General features: G+C 34.8%; 2 protein-coding genes and 1 pseudogene across 2 annotated transcripts; 1 reads left to right on the forward strand and 2 right to left on the reverse strand.

Annotated features, from left to right (window-relative positions):
• Positions 1-6,089: 6,089 nt before the first annotated feature.
• Positions 6,090-7,279, reverse strand: LOC115964632. Its single transcript, XM_031083902.1, has 2 exons — positions 6,928-7,279; positions 6,090-6,121 (listed from the first exon to the last, which is right to left on the reverse strand). The coding sequence occupies exons 1-2, from the start codon at positions 7,277-7,279 to the stop codon at positions 6,090-6,092; spliced, it is 384 nt and encodes a 127-aa protein (XP_030939762.1).
• A 68-nt stretch (positions 7,280-7,347) lies between these two features.
• On the forward strand, positions 7,348-12,540 carry LOC115964633 (annotated as a pseudogene).
• Positions 12,541-13,597: 1,057 nt separating this feature from the next.
• Positions 13,598-14,315, reverse strand: LOC115962948. The gene is made up of 2 exons (XM_031081834.1): positions 13,801-14,315; positions 13,598-13,706 (listed from the first exon to the last, which is right to left on the reverse strand). The coding sequence occupies exons 1-2, from the start codon at positions 14,225-14,227 to the stop codon at positions 13,702-13,704; spliced, it is 432 nt and encodes a 143-aa protein (XP_030937694.1). The 5' UTR covers positions 14,228-14,315; the 3' UTR covers positions 13,598-13,701.
• Between the last annotated feature and the right edge of the window lie 3,234 nt (positions 14,316-17,549).

The following is a 17,549-nucleotide window of genomic DNA, read 5'->3' on the forward strand; positions in this document are numbered from 1 at the left end:
AGGGAAAAAGCTCCCACTATTTTGTTTCTAATGGAGAAAAAACAAACCATTAAGGAGATGAGGTGGATACAAGATGAGTTGCATTATGATTCTGTTGGTAGTTCCATGCCTAGGAAGAAAAGGAGGCCTAGCAATGCTCTAGAAGAATGAAGTGGACTTGCACATCCAAACCTACACACAAAACCATATAGATGCCCTTATTATGTCGAATCAAAATTCACCATGGCGAATTATGGGTTTCTATGGTAAGCTGGAAGAACAACTAAGGCATGAAACTTGGTCGTTGCTCAAGCACCTGAAATCAAGGAGTTCATCCCCATGGTTGTGTATTAGGGACTATAATGAGATTTTGCTATCAAGGGAAAAGGAAGGGGGAAATCCTAAACCACTACAGCTTATGAATAATTTCCGCAACACGCTACTACACTGCGATTTGATTGATTTGGGGTATAGTGGAAACATTTTCACTTGGAATAATGGAAGGGAGGGTGATGTTTTTGTTCAGCTAAGGCTTGACAGGGCATGTGCAACAATGGAGTGGAAAGAATTATTCCTACAGGCTCGGGTCTCTCATCTTCAAGCTTTATACTCTGATCATGTCCCTATCCTCCTTACCACACATCCTCTAAGCCACCAACGTCAAGTTAAAAAAATTCCATGAAGATTTGAGGAGAAGTGGGTGACACACCTTGATTGTGAAGCTGTTATCCAACAGGTTTGGAGTAATATTGTGACTACAGGCAGCCCTATGTATTGCTTATTTGAAAAAATTAAACAATGCAGGAGTGCTTTAGTAAGGTGGAGTCGAGTCACTTTTGGTCAATCAAAAAGTAAAATCCAAGAGAAGCAAAGGATATTGGAAGAATTGACCAGGGACAATCCAAGAGGGTGCTTGGAGTAAATTAGGAGGGTGAAGGAGGAAATTAATATAATATTGTACCATGAAGAGATCCACTGGAGACATAGATCTAGATCCATTTGGTTGCAAGCAGGAGATAAAAATACAAAGTTCTTGCACCAGAGAGCAAGCCAGAGACGTCGGAAAAATAACATTTCAAGAATATTTGATAGAGATGGTGTGTGGCAGGAAACTGATGGGGGTATAGCATAAGCTGCGGAAAATTATTTTCAGGAGTTGTTTACTTCAGCAAGCCCCTCAGAAATGGATAAAGTGTTGAGTTCGGTGGATAGGGTGGTCACTCCAGAGATGAACCAAAGCCTCCTCCAACCCTATATAAAAGAGAAGGTCCAAAGAGCTCTCTTTTAGATGCATCCGTCAAAGTCTCCGGGTCCCGATGGTATGTCCCCTTTTTTCTTCCAAAATTTTTGGCATACTGTTGGAGTTGATGTCACAAATGCTATTCTATCTGTCCTCCATTTGAGTTATATGCTACATAAAATGAATTATACACATATTGTATTGATTCCAAAAAATAATGAACCACTGTATATGACTGATTTTTGGTGTATTAGCTTAGAAAATGTGGTAGCTAGAATTATATCAAAGGTTATTGCAAATAGGCTGAAATTGATTTTGCCAAATGTAATATCTGATGCCCAAAGTGCCTTTGTACCTGATAGGCTGATTATTGACAATACCACTATAGCTTTTGAAGTGTTACACAGGATGCGAAATAAGAGGAGTGGAAAAAAGGGACAAATGGCGATGAAGCTAGATATCAGTAAAGCATATGATAGGGTGGAATGGGGGTTCCTTAGACAAGTGATGCAGAATTGGGCTTTGATGAGAAATGGGTCTAATTGGCAATGGAGATGGTGAGTACAGCTTCATACTCAATCTTGATAAAGGGGAGCCAAAAGGTTTTATCCAACCATCAAGGGGTATTAAGCAAGGAGACCTCTTATCACCATACCTATTCTTACTTTGTGCTGAAGGTCTATATGGAATGATAAGAAGAGTTGTGGAAAATAGAGAGCTACATGGGGTCTTATCTAGCCCAAATGGAGTGTGCATATCCTATCTATTGTTTGCTGATGATAGACTACTATTTTGTGAAGCATTAATAGAGGAATGTTAGCACCTAATGGACATTTTGGGCCTTTATGAAGCAGCATCCAGTCAAGCAATAAATAGGCAAAAAACATCATTTTTCTTTAGCAAAAATACAAGAGAGGAGGTCAAACAAACGATTCAGCAAATGTTGGGGGCGAGAATTATAACGGATTGTGAAAAATAACTTGGTCTTCCAATGGCATGCGGAAAATCTAAGGTAACTACTTTTAAAGAAATGCAAGAGCGGATTACAAAGTAGGTCATGGGATGGAAGGAAAAATTTATCTCCAAGGCGGGTAGGGAAATATTGATTAAAACTGTCACATAAGCCATCCCCACATATACCATGAGTTTCTTCAAGCTCCCAAAATCCCTATGTGACTCTATCAACTCTACAATAGCTAGATATTTTTGGGGGAAAACAAAAAATGAGAGGAAGATACATTGGATAAATTGGAAGAAACTATGTACAACAAAGAAGAAGGGAGGAATGGGATTACGAGACATACAAGCTTTTAATTTAGCTATGCTAGCTAAACAGGCTTGATGATTGTTACACCATACACACTCTTTGTTCTACCGTGTATATAAGGTGAGATACTTTCCAGAGTGTTCTTTCATGGAGGCTGAGTTGGGCCACAACCCATCCTACGTGTGGCGGAGCTTGTTGGCTGCAAGAGAGGTGATACAAGAAGGCTCTAAGTGGAGAGTGGGGAATGGAGTCAATATTATGGTTGAATCAGACAAGTAGCTCTCCCATAAGCCTGTCTTTAAAGGGGATGTGTGACCAAGCCTAAGAGTTGCGGAGCAGATTGACAAACATTCTTGGCAGTGGGATAGAAATAAGGTGGATGGGATGTTTGCCACAAAAACATACGCCGAGATAATGGTTATCCCACTTAGTAGAGACAGAAAGAGAGACATTGATAAGGAAGGAAAACAAGAAGCACGAGTTCTCCGTTAAGTCGGCCTACCAGGTTGCTATTCGACTGAAATAAGGGGTGGAAGCGAAACACTCACAAGCTGGGGAGGAAGGCAAGCTGTGGAAGATGATTTGGGACCTCAATGTGCCACCAAAGATCAGAAATTTTATGTGGCGGGCAGTGTCCAATATTCTACCGACGCGAGATAACTTGTATAGGAGAGGAGTGGCTGTGGAGAGTACCTGCGAGTTCTACCGCCAACACCCTGAAACGGAAGCTCACTTGCTGTGGGAGTGCCCCTTTGCCCACAATGTTTAGTCGTTGGCTGGAGGAAGAGTGCAGAAATTCAGCAACAATGCGTGAGATTTTTTCCAGCTCTTCAAGTTGATGCAAGAGAAACTGACACGGGAGGAGATGAAATAGTGGTGCACTACAACTTGGGCGATATGAACGCAAGGAACAAAGCCAACTTTCAAAATGTTCAGTCACAACCCAAAGTGATATATGAAGGGGCCCTTGAGTTGCTTGTTACATACCAAACCCTCTCGGCTACTCAAGCAACTACGTGACTGGGGAAAATGTTGCTTGTTTGGTGTTTGTTTTCAAGGGTATGGTGGGGTACGTAGTGCCTATTTCAAAAGTATTGTCTTTTTAGGCGTAAAACAGTGTTAGTTTTCTATTCATTTTGCTGATATGGTCCCTCTGGTATACAACCACCGTGTCATGTTTTCAGTAGCTGCTTGTAATGTTTCTCTTTGGTCTGGTGACACACGGCCATGCATGTACCTTATTATAGTTTTCTTACATCAAATAAAGTTATATCTATTACTTCAAAAAAAAAAAAAAAAAAATGTTAGAGCATCAATTCAATTTGTGAGTTCTTAGGCCCCAAATTTCAAACTCTTCCCGTATGTATGTTAAAAATAGTTAGTATTCTTAATTTAAAAAATTAAAAAATTAAAAAAAAAAAAAACAAAAAACAAAAAACAAAAAACCTAGGTTGATCATCGCAGAAATTCACAATTATTTGTACTCGAAAGCAAAGGAGATGGGTCCAAAAAATATGTACTTCACTGGCATCCAACTAGTAACAAAGAAAATCTGGGGACTTACCATTGGTGGAAGATCCAGGCGGGGGTGCAACTGTAATAAAAGAGAAAGAACAAAAAAAAAAAAAAAAGGTGTCGGATGAAACAACCATAACATGCTTATAATATTAACAAAAAAAACTTACCAGATAATCTAAAAAGAATTGATGTACAATTTAGGCCTTCGATGAAGTCATCTTCAACATCATAGTCTAATTACATTGATCCCATGTTAATCCTTTTGGACCTTTCCCAATTGCCCAAACTATTCATCTATGAATTAGCCTTTTTAACCAGTTCACTCACCAATTGATGAAAAAGCAGTAAGCAATTTTGAATAGTGAAGAAAGTTGCGAAAGGAAATACTATCAATATAACCGTAAACAGCATTTGGAGAAGCCTATCATTGAAAAGCCCACTGAAACCTGTAAATTCTATCACGATTTTTCACACAGTTTGATCAGCTAAAGGACACGGACAACAAGATCCAGATAAATGGAGGTCCATTTTAAGGCAAGGATTTGGGAGAAAAATAATTTGGTAACAGTTCTTTCTTTTTGCCTTTTAATTACAATATTTTTTTTTATAATTTAATAATTACAAAGGGAATGGAAGCTTTTAAATTCAAATATTATGTCTTACTTTTCTTACTTCGCTCTATTTCACTTTCTTTTTCACAAATAAAAACATATCACGTATTCACTTATTTAATTAAATGTTAAATTTAAGGCTTTCTTAATTATAATAACCTAAAATAAATAAATAAACAATCATGGTATTCCCACTGCCACCACCACCAGCCTTCGCTGGCCACCCCTATATATAAAGAGCGCCGATACCATCAACATCACTGGTAATAGCCGAACACTGCCACCAACCCACCGCCTAGGAAGAAATCCATCACTCTACTACTTTATCCCTCTCAAACCCATAAAAAAAAGCCACCCAATCCTCATTCACAGACCTTTGAATCAGTGGCTATGCGACTCAGACGTCCTAGCCTCAACCACAAGGCCCCATCTCTGCTCAAACATAAAAAATTTTCCATTCATTTCTTTTGATTAGTAGGCATGACATCTATGTATAACTTCTACTAATAATTATTTGAAACCATTATAAGGATACAACTATAAGATCCACAAGAGTGAAAAACTAATAAACCAGATTATAATATGGTGATATCCTGAAGGGTTAATTTTGGTTGATGAAATGGAGAGAGGTGAAGGGAGGGTGGTAGTGTGGTGGTGCCAGGTGGGTTTTTCTTAATGGGTTTGAGACGGACGAAATGAAAGGGCATAGGTTTCGTCGGAGTTAGTGGGTTGGTGGCGGTGGTTGGCTGTGACTTGCGGCATTGATGGTGTCAGAGCTCTTGATAGTGGCTGTTAGCAAAGGCTGGCAGAACACATTGGTTGTTGTTTTTTTTTTTTTTTTTTTTGGTTATTGGAATTGGAATCGGGAAAGGCATAAATTTAGCATTTAATTAAATATGTTGATATGTGACGTATTTTTACTGACAGAGTATAGAGTGGAATAAGAAAGTTGAGAAAGAAGATTTAGACTCAGAAGGTTTGGACAATGGATATCTCACTACATGTTTTTAAAATCCTACTTAATATATTTACAGGGTTGAAATCTCTCATTCCCCGACTATATACAACTATACTTAAAACAATATTCCACAAATAAGTTTTTAACCAAAAAAAAAATTTGCATTTTTCTCCCAAAATGAAATGTAGAATATATAAAAAAAGAAAAATAGAAACTCAAGATCTAGGACTGAGGGTAAAAAAAGATATGTACATTCATTGTTGCTACGCTTCTGTTGTACCACATCAAAGGCCACACTATCCACTTATTTTTGACACTATCTCTGACCTTACAATTACACTTCCTCCAATATTTTCCCATCACTTTTATCTTTTCATCTCTCCATTACTACCGTACCATAACAATTCTTCCATCCTTTCATCATCTTTTATTTTTTCTTTTCTTCTCTCCATTTTATTTACTATAAAAACTGTTATTTTCTTTTCCAGTCCATCCATATTTTACGAATGACATCAATCAATCAAGCCTAGAGTTTGATAGCTTTGATCCTAAATTTAGGCCAAAAAAGAGAGTAAAAGAAAAACATAATGGCTATATAAGAGACTGTAAAAATAATAAATTTAGGAACAGAGTAAGTTTAGGAGTACAGTAAATCCTTAAAAAAATTGTCTGTTAATGATGCATGAAAGATTTGTCATTATGGCAAATTTTGGCCATAAAAAATTGAACCTCTATGAAACCAATTCAAAATTTCTAACAAAAAATTCAGAATTGAGACCCATAAGTTGATACTAACCAGTCCAGATCCACAGTTTAATGGATCTCATCAATTACTTTTCAAATTCATGTTCAATGGTAAAATTTAGAACAAATCTTTTGGAATTTGTGACATCAGGAACTTTAAAATATCGGAAAAGTTATGGTGATGATGAAGACAAATAATAACAGGCAAGCATTTGATGACACATCATATATACATGATTAAACCCAAACTCATCTCATTAAAAAATTCAACCAAAACATATTAAACGATATCAAAACTAAATATTCAAATAAAAACAAATCAATTTACATGTCATAACTCACAAAACAGCTAAAAGTACTCTGGTAACTCAATTGATAAATTTTGATATTTCTAACAAAGACATCCAAAGTTCAAAAAGTCCCACATCAACTATTGATGTATAAAAAAAAATAAAAAAAAACCCACAAAGCATATCAATAATTCAAATGCAAGTCACTCTAACTAAGGAAATAAAGATTAATACCACCAAAAATAACCATATAAAACCGAATTCTAATTAAGGAGAACCAAAAAAAGAAAAAGAAAAAAAGAGAAGAAGATCTGAAAAACCTTTGCATGATGACTTCTTGGTATCAATACCGCACTCCTTAGGAAGCTTATTAACCTCCTCCGAGGAAATGTTGTAACTCTTCAAGACGTCGGTATTGGATAACAAGTCGCAGAGGCACTTGAGATCATAGGTGACTGTCTCATTCAATTGCTCACAGCATGTCGCCGTTGGATTAGAGGAACCCTTTAAGTATGGTTGACAATGAACTAGGTTCTGCAAGCATGGGAATGATTCAGCACCCCCTGAACTTGCCAGACGAAATGCGTCGGAAGTTGTTTGAGAGAAACCCACAAAAAACCATGAAGAGAACAAAGCAAGCAATGTTAAAATATGCTGCTTGTTGGAAGCCATGATGTTAATTATAATGAGAACACAAACAAGGGAGGGTTTCTATATGCAGTATCATGTAAAGAGCATAGATGGAAACTGCAGCTATCTATGTTGGTTTTAAGAGTACTCCCTCGTATACAACAATTTCACGAGCCCATGGGTTTAAGCCTGTAACTCTTAAAAGTTTGTTAACTAAACTTTGTTGTGAAAATATTGTAGCCATAGCTTTATAAGGGTTTTAAATATTTGTTTTGGAAGTTATTCCTACTTCCTACTTTGTCTCTGTCTCCACTAAATAACCATTTTTTCTAGAAAAAATTATTCAATACTTTGTGATGTGGGAATGAAAAATTTTTATTCCATTTTTTTATTCCACTTGATGCTAGTATATATACATGTACTTAGTATTTGTCCAATTATTTTATTAGTAAAGTTAGACCCATTGCAATGGTGACATATATCTATTTTTGACCACATGTTATCATCGTAATAAGTTTTGTACATTGGAGATACCGGTCCTTAGCTTTACCCTATATATAGCATAAACCCTAGCTATGCATTATGGTTTAAGATTATGCCAAGTGACACATTTTTTAAGAAACAATGAGATTCTCTTCCTTTAACATTCAACCTTACCAAAATTGAAAGTTTGCATGGATTAATTAATTGTCCTATCTAAATTAGTCAAATGCATTGATTCTCATGTATTCATTCTTTATAGATGATGACACCAAATATACAACAAACAAAAGTATATACACACAGGTGTAGGTAGGGGGGCTAGAAATCAAGAAGAATAAAGCAAAGAAGAGAAATAGGGTTTTCAATGTCAAAGCTAGGATTTCAGTTTTTTTTTTTTTTAATTATTATTTAAAATTGTTTAAATTTGTTACCCACAATTACACAAAAATAAAAGTGTAGATGTGTGTGAGAGCATATGGTACGCGAACATATACATGCAATATAACACAATAAATTTAACAATAAATATATAAATTGTTAGGAAATTAAATTAAACTATTTACACAAAAAAAAAAATCACAAAAAATAATTGCATTAAAAAACCATTTTTTTAGGGAGCAGCAATGCTTTTTGGTTATTGTATGTGTGTGTATATATATATATATATATGATTGAAAGTACTACTCCTTATCTTTCAGTTTCATTTTACCCTTACTTGCCTTTGTTTTGAATGATGAAGTAAGAAAAGTAAAACATTTTTACTAAGAATATTTCCTGAAAAGTGTTTGAAACATAAAAGGGATTATAATCAAATATTTTTTTCTATGAAATATATCAGCAAAAAAATACATATAAGAGAATCCACTATATTTATAAAATAAAGAAGAAGAAGAAATAAAAAAAATTTATGATAACAAGTTTTTTGTTCAAATGTTTTTTTCAATATTTAGAATTGTGTGTATATATGTGTGTGTGTGTGCACACACAAGTGTGTATTCAGATATTTGATTTGGCCTCCCAAAATGACCTTCCAATGAAAAATGAACAAATATTGGCTAACTGAATTAGTATCCCTCAAAAATACAATTGGCTAAGATTGTCCAAAAAAGAAGAATTTTTTTTAAAACAAAAGAAATCTATCCTTTTTAATCAATTGTTCATTTTGTCAGTCATTTTCTTTATGTAGAAAAGGATCATAAATGTTTATATTTATTAAAAAATTCAGTAGTTAAAAAATTCAATATATATATATATATATATATATATATTTTGATGATTTTTTTTTAAGCCAATTTATTTTGATGATTTTATATACATAATATATTAGACTTATAGGTAACTCTAATATTAGAAAGTTATTTACTGACCAATTTATCAATCTCAAATTTGGCCTTCCAAGCAAAATTTTCTAACTTCATCTTTGCTCACAACTCACAAGGATTCGAACCTCTCTTTTTTTTTTTTAATTACAAATTTGCCACATTGTTTGCATTTTTTGATTGAAAACAACTAAAAACACCATTTTTTTTCCTACCTTTTTTCCATTTGCACAAGGATTTTTTTTAGCCATAATTAAAAATTAAAAATAGAAAACACCCAACCAAACAATATTTGTAAGTAATTGTAACAGATTTTTTATATATTCTGTTTTTGAAAAACAAAAGTTTTATCAAATGCAACCAATCAGGCTCATTCATCATTTATAAATGACATTTTAGTTAGTTGGAATTATCTGTTTTCACTAGTTGCATATACATCGGATTTTTGTTGTTTGATTTTTTTTTTTTTTTTTTTTTTTTTTTTGGCTTCACAGATAACAGAGGTTAGACCTGGGGTGAGCCTAGTTGTTAGGACAGTTTCAACCATTGGCAACTATGACTATATCATGGATTGGGAGTTCAAGAAAAGTGGTAGTATTAAATTTGGGGTATGGAAATTAAATAACCAAACCATCTGTTTATAATATTATCCTTATTGTTTTTTTTTTTTTAATTATCATTATTGTTTCGGTTGGTTTCATTCGAAATTGTGATGATCCATTTCATAGTTATAATATTATTTTTGAAATCTAACTATGTATAGAGTACTATGTCATTTAAATTTAATTTTTTTTAAAATTAAAATTATTAGTAATATATGTGTCTCTAAATATACCTTTCAAAATGCTCTATTTCAAATGGAAAGATCATTTTTGATCAAATGGTACCTAAAAAGTCTTTATGAGGCTGTTAATCATTATTACTAACAGTATATGTTGTATGCACTATTTAATTAGGTGGGTTTATCAGGTATTTTGGAAGCAAAAGCTTGAACATACACTCACAGAAAACAAGTCAAGGAAGACATCTATGGTACATTGGTAACGAAAAACACTATTGCAATAAACCATGACCACTACATCACTTGTTATCTTGATCTTGACATTGATGGTGAAAAAAATTCACAAGATGAAAACAATGAGAACAGATGGTAGCACACCCAGAAAGAGTTACTGGACCATGATTCGAGAGCCAGTGAAAACTAAACTAGATGCAAGAATTTGGACTAACAAACCAACTGAATTATTGATAGTGAACCCTAATAAGTTTACCAAAATAGGAAATCAAGTTGGCTATCGATTGGTTCCTGGTCCGGCTGCTATTCCACTTCTACTAGAGGATGATTACTCGCAGATCCGCGGCACATTTTCGAATTACAATGTATGGGTTACGCCGTATAACAGGTCAAAAAGATGGGCTAGTGGGTTATATGCTGATCGAAGTCATGGGGGTGATACCTTATTTACTTGGACAAACAGGTAATATTGCATGGTTTTTATAACGGTAAAAATTCTCTCACACTCTTTTTTTACACATTTGTACACACAATTTTCACAATTGTGTGTGCTTGATATAAAAATTTTTGAAACGAGAAAAGGGTGATATTCATCATTAAAACATGCAAAGTGGATGTGTATGGAAGATGTTAAATAAGTTTTGGGAGAATATTATTGCCCTTTTTTTAAAGTCAATATATAGCATTGGTCTTAGGGGCACACCAAAATACCTAATACTGCTTTTTCCTTCTTTCCTTTTGTCTTTTTTGTTAATAAATATATTTTTTAATGTTTAAAAGTTATAAAAAAAATGATAAAATAAAATTAAAACAAAAAACAAAAAATTTTAATTAAAAAGTATGTTTTTCAAATTCGTTATGTATCAATTAATAATAAACTCCACAATAAGTCTTTGAGTTATACTATAAAAATTTTCCCGTACAATTGATTACCATATGATTTTAAAATGTTATAATATAATCATTTTATGAGTTAACTAAAAACAGAAATAAGTTGTACTTGAAATTTATGTAATTACTAGAAATTATTACATGAGAAATATAAGTGCCATACGACTTATTCATATATTAAAAGGCCTTAATAAGTGAAGAAAATATAATAGACATGCTATCTTCTTACAAGTTTTTGAATGTTAAGATAACACTTAGTATTAAAGTGAGTAATATGTCTCATAAAAAAGAGAGTAATATGCTATTGTCTAGTTTGATTTTAAGTATTATATATTTATTGCGTGTTCAAAATATGTTTATCTAATTATTTTTGTAAGTGTATTAAAACACATGTATATTGGATATAAATTTGTTACTCTAAAGTTAAATCTTGACTCTTCCACTTGTAGATCCTCAAACTTTAGCATAAGAGGGATTTAAATTATTCACTTAAGTTTAAAGTATTCGCTTAAGTTAAATCTTGACTCTGCCACTTTTAATTTGTTAGGAACAAAAGGAGATTACTTTAAATTTAAGTGATCGTTTGGTTGCTAAAAAACTTAAAGTGATTGATTTTAGTCTCTGACAAGCTTTAAAAGATCACTTTTAGTTTTAGTATTTATTGAGCAATGACATGATGGTTTCTAGATCAATTTGACCATGTCATCTAAGTGACAAAAAATAATCACTTCAAACTTCTAAAACTAAAATTGTGCTAAATTTTAAGGATAATAGCATATTTAACTCTCTTTTTTATTAGGTACTGTATCCTTCTATTCGTTAGCTAAAACCACAAATTCACTTCGACTCAAAGAAATTATGTTGGTGGAAGGTATATAAAAGAAAATTAAAAGAAGGAAAAGAGAAAGTTTTAGATAGTGGGGATGGAAATGGGGTAGAGTTGGCATGACATGTAAAAGCCATGCCTAAGTTTATATTAATATTCAAAATAAATTTATAGTTATTTAGCAAAAAAACCTATAATTAAATACTTGAAATTTGGGTGTGGGTGAAACTTTATTAAGCTAATTAGGTATTTAAAACATACATATTGACTTGAATTAATTGGGAGGTGGAGTTATATAGAAGTAATTATTAGGAGTTCCCAGAGTATGGTGATCTCGTGTTTACTCCTCTCACATTCATAGTAGATTCCACTAATTAATTCATGGCGTTGTCTATTGTGAATTTAAGAGGAAAGTGTACTATGTTATCCTGTTCAAGAGCAACTGGTAATTTTCAGGAAAAAAAAAAAAAACATGGAAGTTTTGTTGCATTCAATTTTTTCCTGTAATAAAGCAGGTAGCAATGAAGAAAATCAAACTGGTTGATTTGGTTCATTTTGCAGGAATAGGGATATTGACAACAAGGACATAGTGTTATGGCACACAATAGGCTTCCACCATAGCTCTTCTCAAGATGAATTTCTAGTGATGCCGACTTTGAATGGTGGGTTTGAGCTCCGCCCTTCAAACTTCTTCGAAAGCAACCCAATCTTGAATTTAATGCCTCCTAAGCCTGTGGACTTACCCACATGCAATGCCATCACTCCTTAGAGGAGGAAAAAATAATCGGAATAACTAGCATCTTCAGTAGAAGTTCTAGATAAATGTTATTTGTGCTATTAGATATTCTAAATAATTGTCAACTTTTAAGTTGTTTTCAGAATAAGAATTTGAAAAACTATTAGAACTTTTAAAATGGTGGAATTTAGATTTGTGGGAATTTCAATCTCATCAATTAAGCTTTTATTAATTTTCTGGGTATATCCAAGAGTTAAGAATTTTGAAGCACTACAAAAAAAAGGTCCTCTATATGCCAAAAAAACGTGACTATAGCTTATAGCCGCGTTTTTTTAGGCCGCGGTTCAGAATGTGGCCTAAAACCTGTGACTATAGGACTGATGGTCCTATGGCCACACTTTTTAAACGCGGCCCCAGCTCGGGCCCTATAGCCACGTTTAAAACGCGGCCATAGGGTGCAGTCTTGGGCCACGTTTTAAACGTGGCCATAGGGTGCAGTCTTGGGCCGCGTTTTAAACGCAACCCAAGGTTGGACCTTAGGCCACGTTTTAAACGCGGCCTAAGACTGGACCCTTAGGCCGCGTTTAAGAAGTGTGGCCATACCCTCCATGTTGAGGGCCTCTAACACTCCTTTAAGCCGCGTTTTAACCGTGGCCTAAGGTCCAACCTTGGGTTGCGTTTGAAACGCGGCCAAAGAGTTCACCCTTAGGCCACGTTTCAAACGCGGCCCAAGCAAATACCCCTAGGCCGCGTTTTAAACGTGGCCTAAGTTCCAGCCTTGGGCCGCGTTTTAAATGCGGCCTAAGACCCCCGAATTCCTATTAAGAATTTGTCTATAGCCGCGTTTTTAAAAAGTGGCTATAGTTTTTTTTTTTTTTCTTTTTTCTGGGCAGATGAGTTTTCCTGTATTACAATATTGTAAAGCAACATAAATTTTCTAAAGCAAGAGTTTTCAACAAAATATCAAGCACGAATTTTCTCAAACCTGTCAACAATCGATATCCCTAAAGAATACAAGAAATTGATCAATCTTAATGGAATATGTCGTTCAATACAGCAACTAAATGGAGGGAAAAAGTGTAAAATCCATTGGAGACAATATTACAATCATGTTTACAATATTTTGAATATCCACAAAGTTACAATATTACAATATTCCGAATGTCCACGAAGAGTCCTCCCTATGATGTAGCGCTATCCTGAATATATTATATACATTCTATTAGCAGCACATAACAATGTATTACAATAAACACACAAGTTTCATTAAATTAAAGGCAAAGTTTGTATTACCTGACAAATTGCTTAAACCTAAACTGCTTGGCGTCTTTTGTAAGAAGGCTAGTATTTCATCCATTTTCCTCTTTGTTTCGGCCATTTCTTGCTTTGTTTCGGCCAGCTGCTGCTGATGCCGTGTTTCTAATTCACGCATTGCTTCGGCCAGTTGCTGCTCATGCCGTGCATCTGACTCCTGCTTTGCTTCGGCCAATGCTTCAGCAATTTCCTCCTTGTGTTGTGCATGCAATGACGCCATTTGGTCTTGATGCCTCTGCTCTGCGTAAGCAAGTTGGTCCCTCATCGAATTTTCCAATGCAGTCATCCGTTGGGCCGTTTCAGGGGACGACGGCCCAGGCAAACATGGAAGGTTGGACCCACTTCTTCCTGTTGGGGTTGGTCCAAAACCGACCCCACGGACACGTCCAGAACTTTCTTTGCCCATCACTTGAGCGAATGCATCATCATGTGCCCAAAGAATTCCATCGCGACGGTCTCCTTTTAGTTTGCCCCCGTTGTATAAAATTTCTTTCATTTTATCCTGTTTTCATACAAGAACCAAATAACATATTATTTGCTATAAACATTTCACACACAAAATAGAAAATAAATAGGTTATGATATAGGGCTTACAATCTTATGTAGCACTACATCACTAATAGGAGTCCCATCTTTCGTGCAGTATGCTTTTATGAAAACATCTGCACGCTCCACTGCTTGGCCGCTCTCTTTTGCCTACATCATATTCATCAGTCTCATTACAATAGTGACAATTTATGTTGGTGATATGAAGCGACAATCGACAACCAAACATAGCAAATGAAATTTGGAACATAACATGCAATATAAATGTAAACAAATTCCGTAAACATGTAGTTTATTACGTTCAAAAAGACGAGTTGTACATCAACCAAAAATTGCTTGATACAAAGCATTCACATGAAGAGTACATGTACTCTTCATGTGAATGCTTTGTATCAAGCAATTTTTGGTACCAACACTCTTGCCGTTTGAAAAAGTGCGGCCATAGCACCCTTGTTGACAACTTTGAAGACATTTTCGCCGCATTTAAAACGCGGCTATAGGCCACAACTATAGCCACGTTTCTTAAATGTGGTTATATCTGTTACCTATAGCCATGTTTAAAACGCAGCTATAACCCCCTAACTATTTTTAGAATTTGTCTATAGCCACGTTTCAAACGCGGCTATAACCCCCTAACTATTTTTAGAATTTGTCTATAGCCACGTTTCAAGAACAACCAATTGCTATATACCAAACCAAACTCTTGCTAACAAAGTGGCAAACATAAATATTAATGAAATCACTAATCAAAAACAGGAAACATCACCAGAAATGTCTATTGACAGTCGTAAACATGCAAAAAAGCCAAGTCTTCCTTACCCCAACACTGTGCTCTCCATCAATAAACTAGTTTCTTCCTTACCCCAACACATAATAATTTTAATTCAACCAAACAATATGTACGGAAATTTTGTTGTGAATTTTCCATATTGATTATTTCTAAACCAAGAAGTTGTGGATTGCTTAGTTTGGACCCTACGACAACGTTGGGCATTGCCACCATTACTGTCATCTCCATGCAAGCCCTTCCTCAATGCTAAACTCACGCCGACAAAATCTATTTTAATTTCCATGAATTCGAATCGACCATGTTCTTTCAACAACAAAATAAATAAATAGTAGAGCATTATGTCAGAAGTTCAATTAAAATATGTCAGAAGTTCAATTAAAATAGTAGAGCATTAAAACTTGGCTAGTTGTTGTATAATGCATTTCTTACCATATTGTCAGCAGTTTGGGCAAAACTTATAGGCCCTGTCCTCACTATATCCTTCTGAAATGCACGCCTTCTCTTGTTCTTATCACTTAATATCTACAAACACATTCTCGCCAACAATTTAAAACAAAGAAATCAATTAAAACACTGCACTCAGTATATCCAAATACCCCATCACATATATTACCACTAAAAAATAATAGAGCAAGAAAATAGTGCAACCTTCGTTTTAGGATCAAACCAATAGTCAACTAGTGCGCGGTAGTCCTGCTCCTCAGCCCAAGATGGTTGATTTTTAATGACATCTTCTTTCAACGCATCTTTTGGGTAGCATTTCTTTTTTAACTTACTCCTTCGGTTCCTTCTCAACTCCCCTAGTAAGTGCATTGCCCAGTTCATTTGATTAGCTGGTCTGATAATTTCTGGGTCAATGATCCACTTTTTTTGAAATGCAAAAATTGAGTTAGCATAGTGCAATAATTCACCCTAGTGAAAATGCCATTTAGCACATACACGGCTATACACAACAATTAAAAGTAGCTTAATTTGATACAACCTCTATCGCTATCCAGGCTTCTTCTTTGTATTTACGGTCGACATGCGTCCAAGTACTTGGCATAAGTGGGCAATAGTTGTGGCAGATGCATAAGGTGCCTAACCACCTTTTGAATGTTTGCCCGCTTTCTCCAACCGGTTGCTTGCTCCCATTTAACCCACATACAAGTTTCTTGTTCGCTGGAAGAGCCCATATCCGCTGCATTAGCGTTATTCCACGTTTTTTATTTAAATTATTGGATATTGGGGTTTCTCGAACTGAATCTTCTGCACACCCATCAGTGGATGGTGCGGTTTCTTGGACCAAATCTTCTGCATATAGTAAACCATTATTAGGAATGAAATTTCAAAGTTCACAATTAGAGAGAAGTCACTATATATAGCTCAAGTGCTCAACTAACATGATATATGTGATCTTTGTAAATGTGGACATTTTGATACTTAAAGAAACTGATAATAACAAATAAGTCGATGTCTCTATCTAAAAGCTGTTTTTATCCCTTACAAAAATAAAAAACTGTTTTCATCCAAGGAAGAAAAGTTGCATGTATTTATCAATCATACAAAAAAATTCAAACACAGAGATGGAGGATTATGTCTTGGGTTTGAACTTATTAGCTGCTTGTGTTACTTATCGATAATAAGTAAAAAAAAAAGTGTTAAATATCTGTTGGTGTAAAAAAAAAAAAAAAAGGCATAATGTTTGAGCGTGTCTTAATATTTTAATATTATTCTCTAAAGAAACTCTTGTAATAATAATAATTTTGTATTAGTTTCACCACATAATACACCTCATCCCCTCCCCCCCCCCACACACACACAGGCATAAAATTGACTTGGACCATAGTGATGAGAAAATCTTTTGCATAATTATATAGTCTTATTTTGTTTATTATTCTACAAGTGCTTATATGTTCCAGAAATGGAAGTATTTATTCACTTGAACTGGTAAGTTCCAGCAATTATCCCGACCAAAAATGTGTTCATGATAATTTTTTTTTTATTGGTTATCTACACAACCTCCCAGTGGTCTGTCTTGAACATCTCATTATTTTGGAGAAATGTCATTTGAGCTAGAGCTCAATGGCACAAAAATTTGAAGATAAATAGTTTCGGTCTTCTGTAAAACGTGGCTTCAGACGAAATTTAAAGCTGCGTTCAAAACGGGGCTTTAAGGTTCATTTGGGCCGCGTTTTTTAAACGGAGCTTTAGGATGGGACTTGGGCCGCGTTTTTATCAATCAAAAACGTGGCCTCAGAACCTGTCTATGGCCCCACGTTCAAAACGGGGCTTTAAGGTATCATTTGGCCCGCGTTTTTTAAACGGGGCTTTAGGATGGGAGATAAAAAACGCGGCCTCAGAACCTGTCTATGGCCCCGCATGGAAAACGGGGCTTTAAGGTTCTTTGAAG

Source organism: Quercus lobata, chromosome 10, assembly GCF_001633185.2.
Source record: "Quercus lobata isolate SW786 chromosome 10, ValleyOak3.0 Primary Assembly, whole genome shotgun sequence".
Taxonomy (NCBI): domain Eukaryota; kingdom Viridiplantae; phylum Streptophyta; class Magnoliopsida; order Fagales; family Fagaceae; genus Quercus; species Quercus lobata.

Excerpts from the sequence above, each read along its gene's own strand:
- LOC115964632 (XM_031083902.1), bottom strand. The coding sequence starts at position 7,279 with ATGGCTTCCAACAAGCAGCATATTTTAACATTGCTTGCTTTGTTCTCT. Across the intron at positions 6,122-6,927 it reads CAAGAAGTCATCATGCAAAG|GATCAAAGCTATCAAACTCT; the intron begins GTTTTTCAGATC and ends GCCTAAATTTAG.
- LOC115962948 (XM_031081834.1), bottom strand. The coding sequence starts at position 14,227 with ATGGGCAAAGAAAGTTCTGGACGTGTCCGTGGGGTCGGTTTTGGACCA.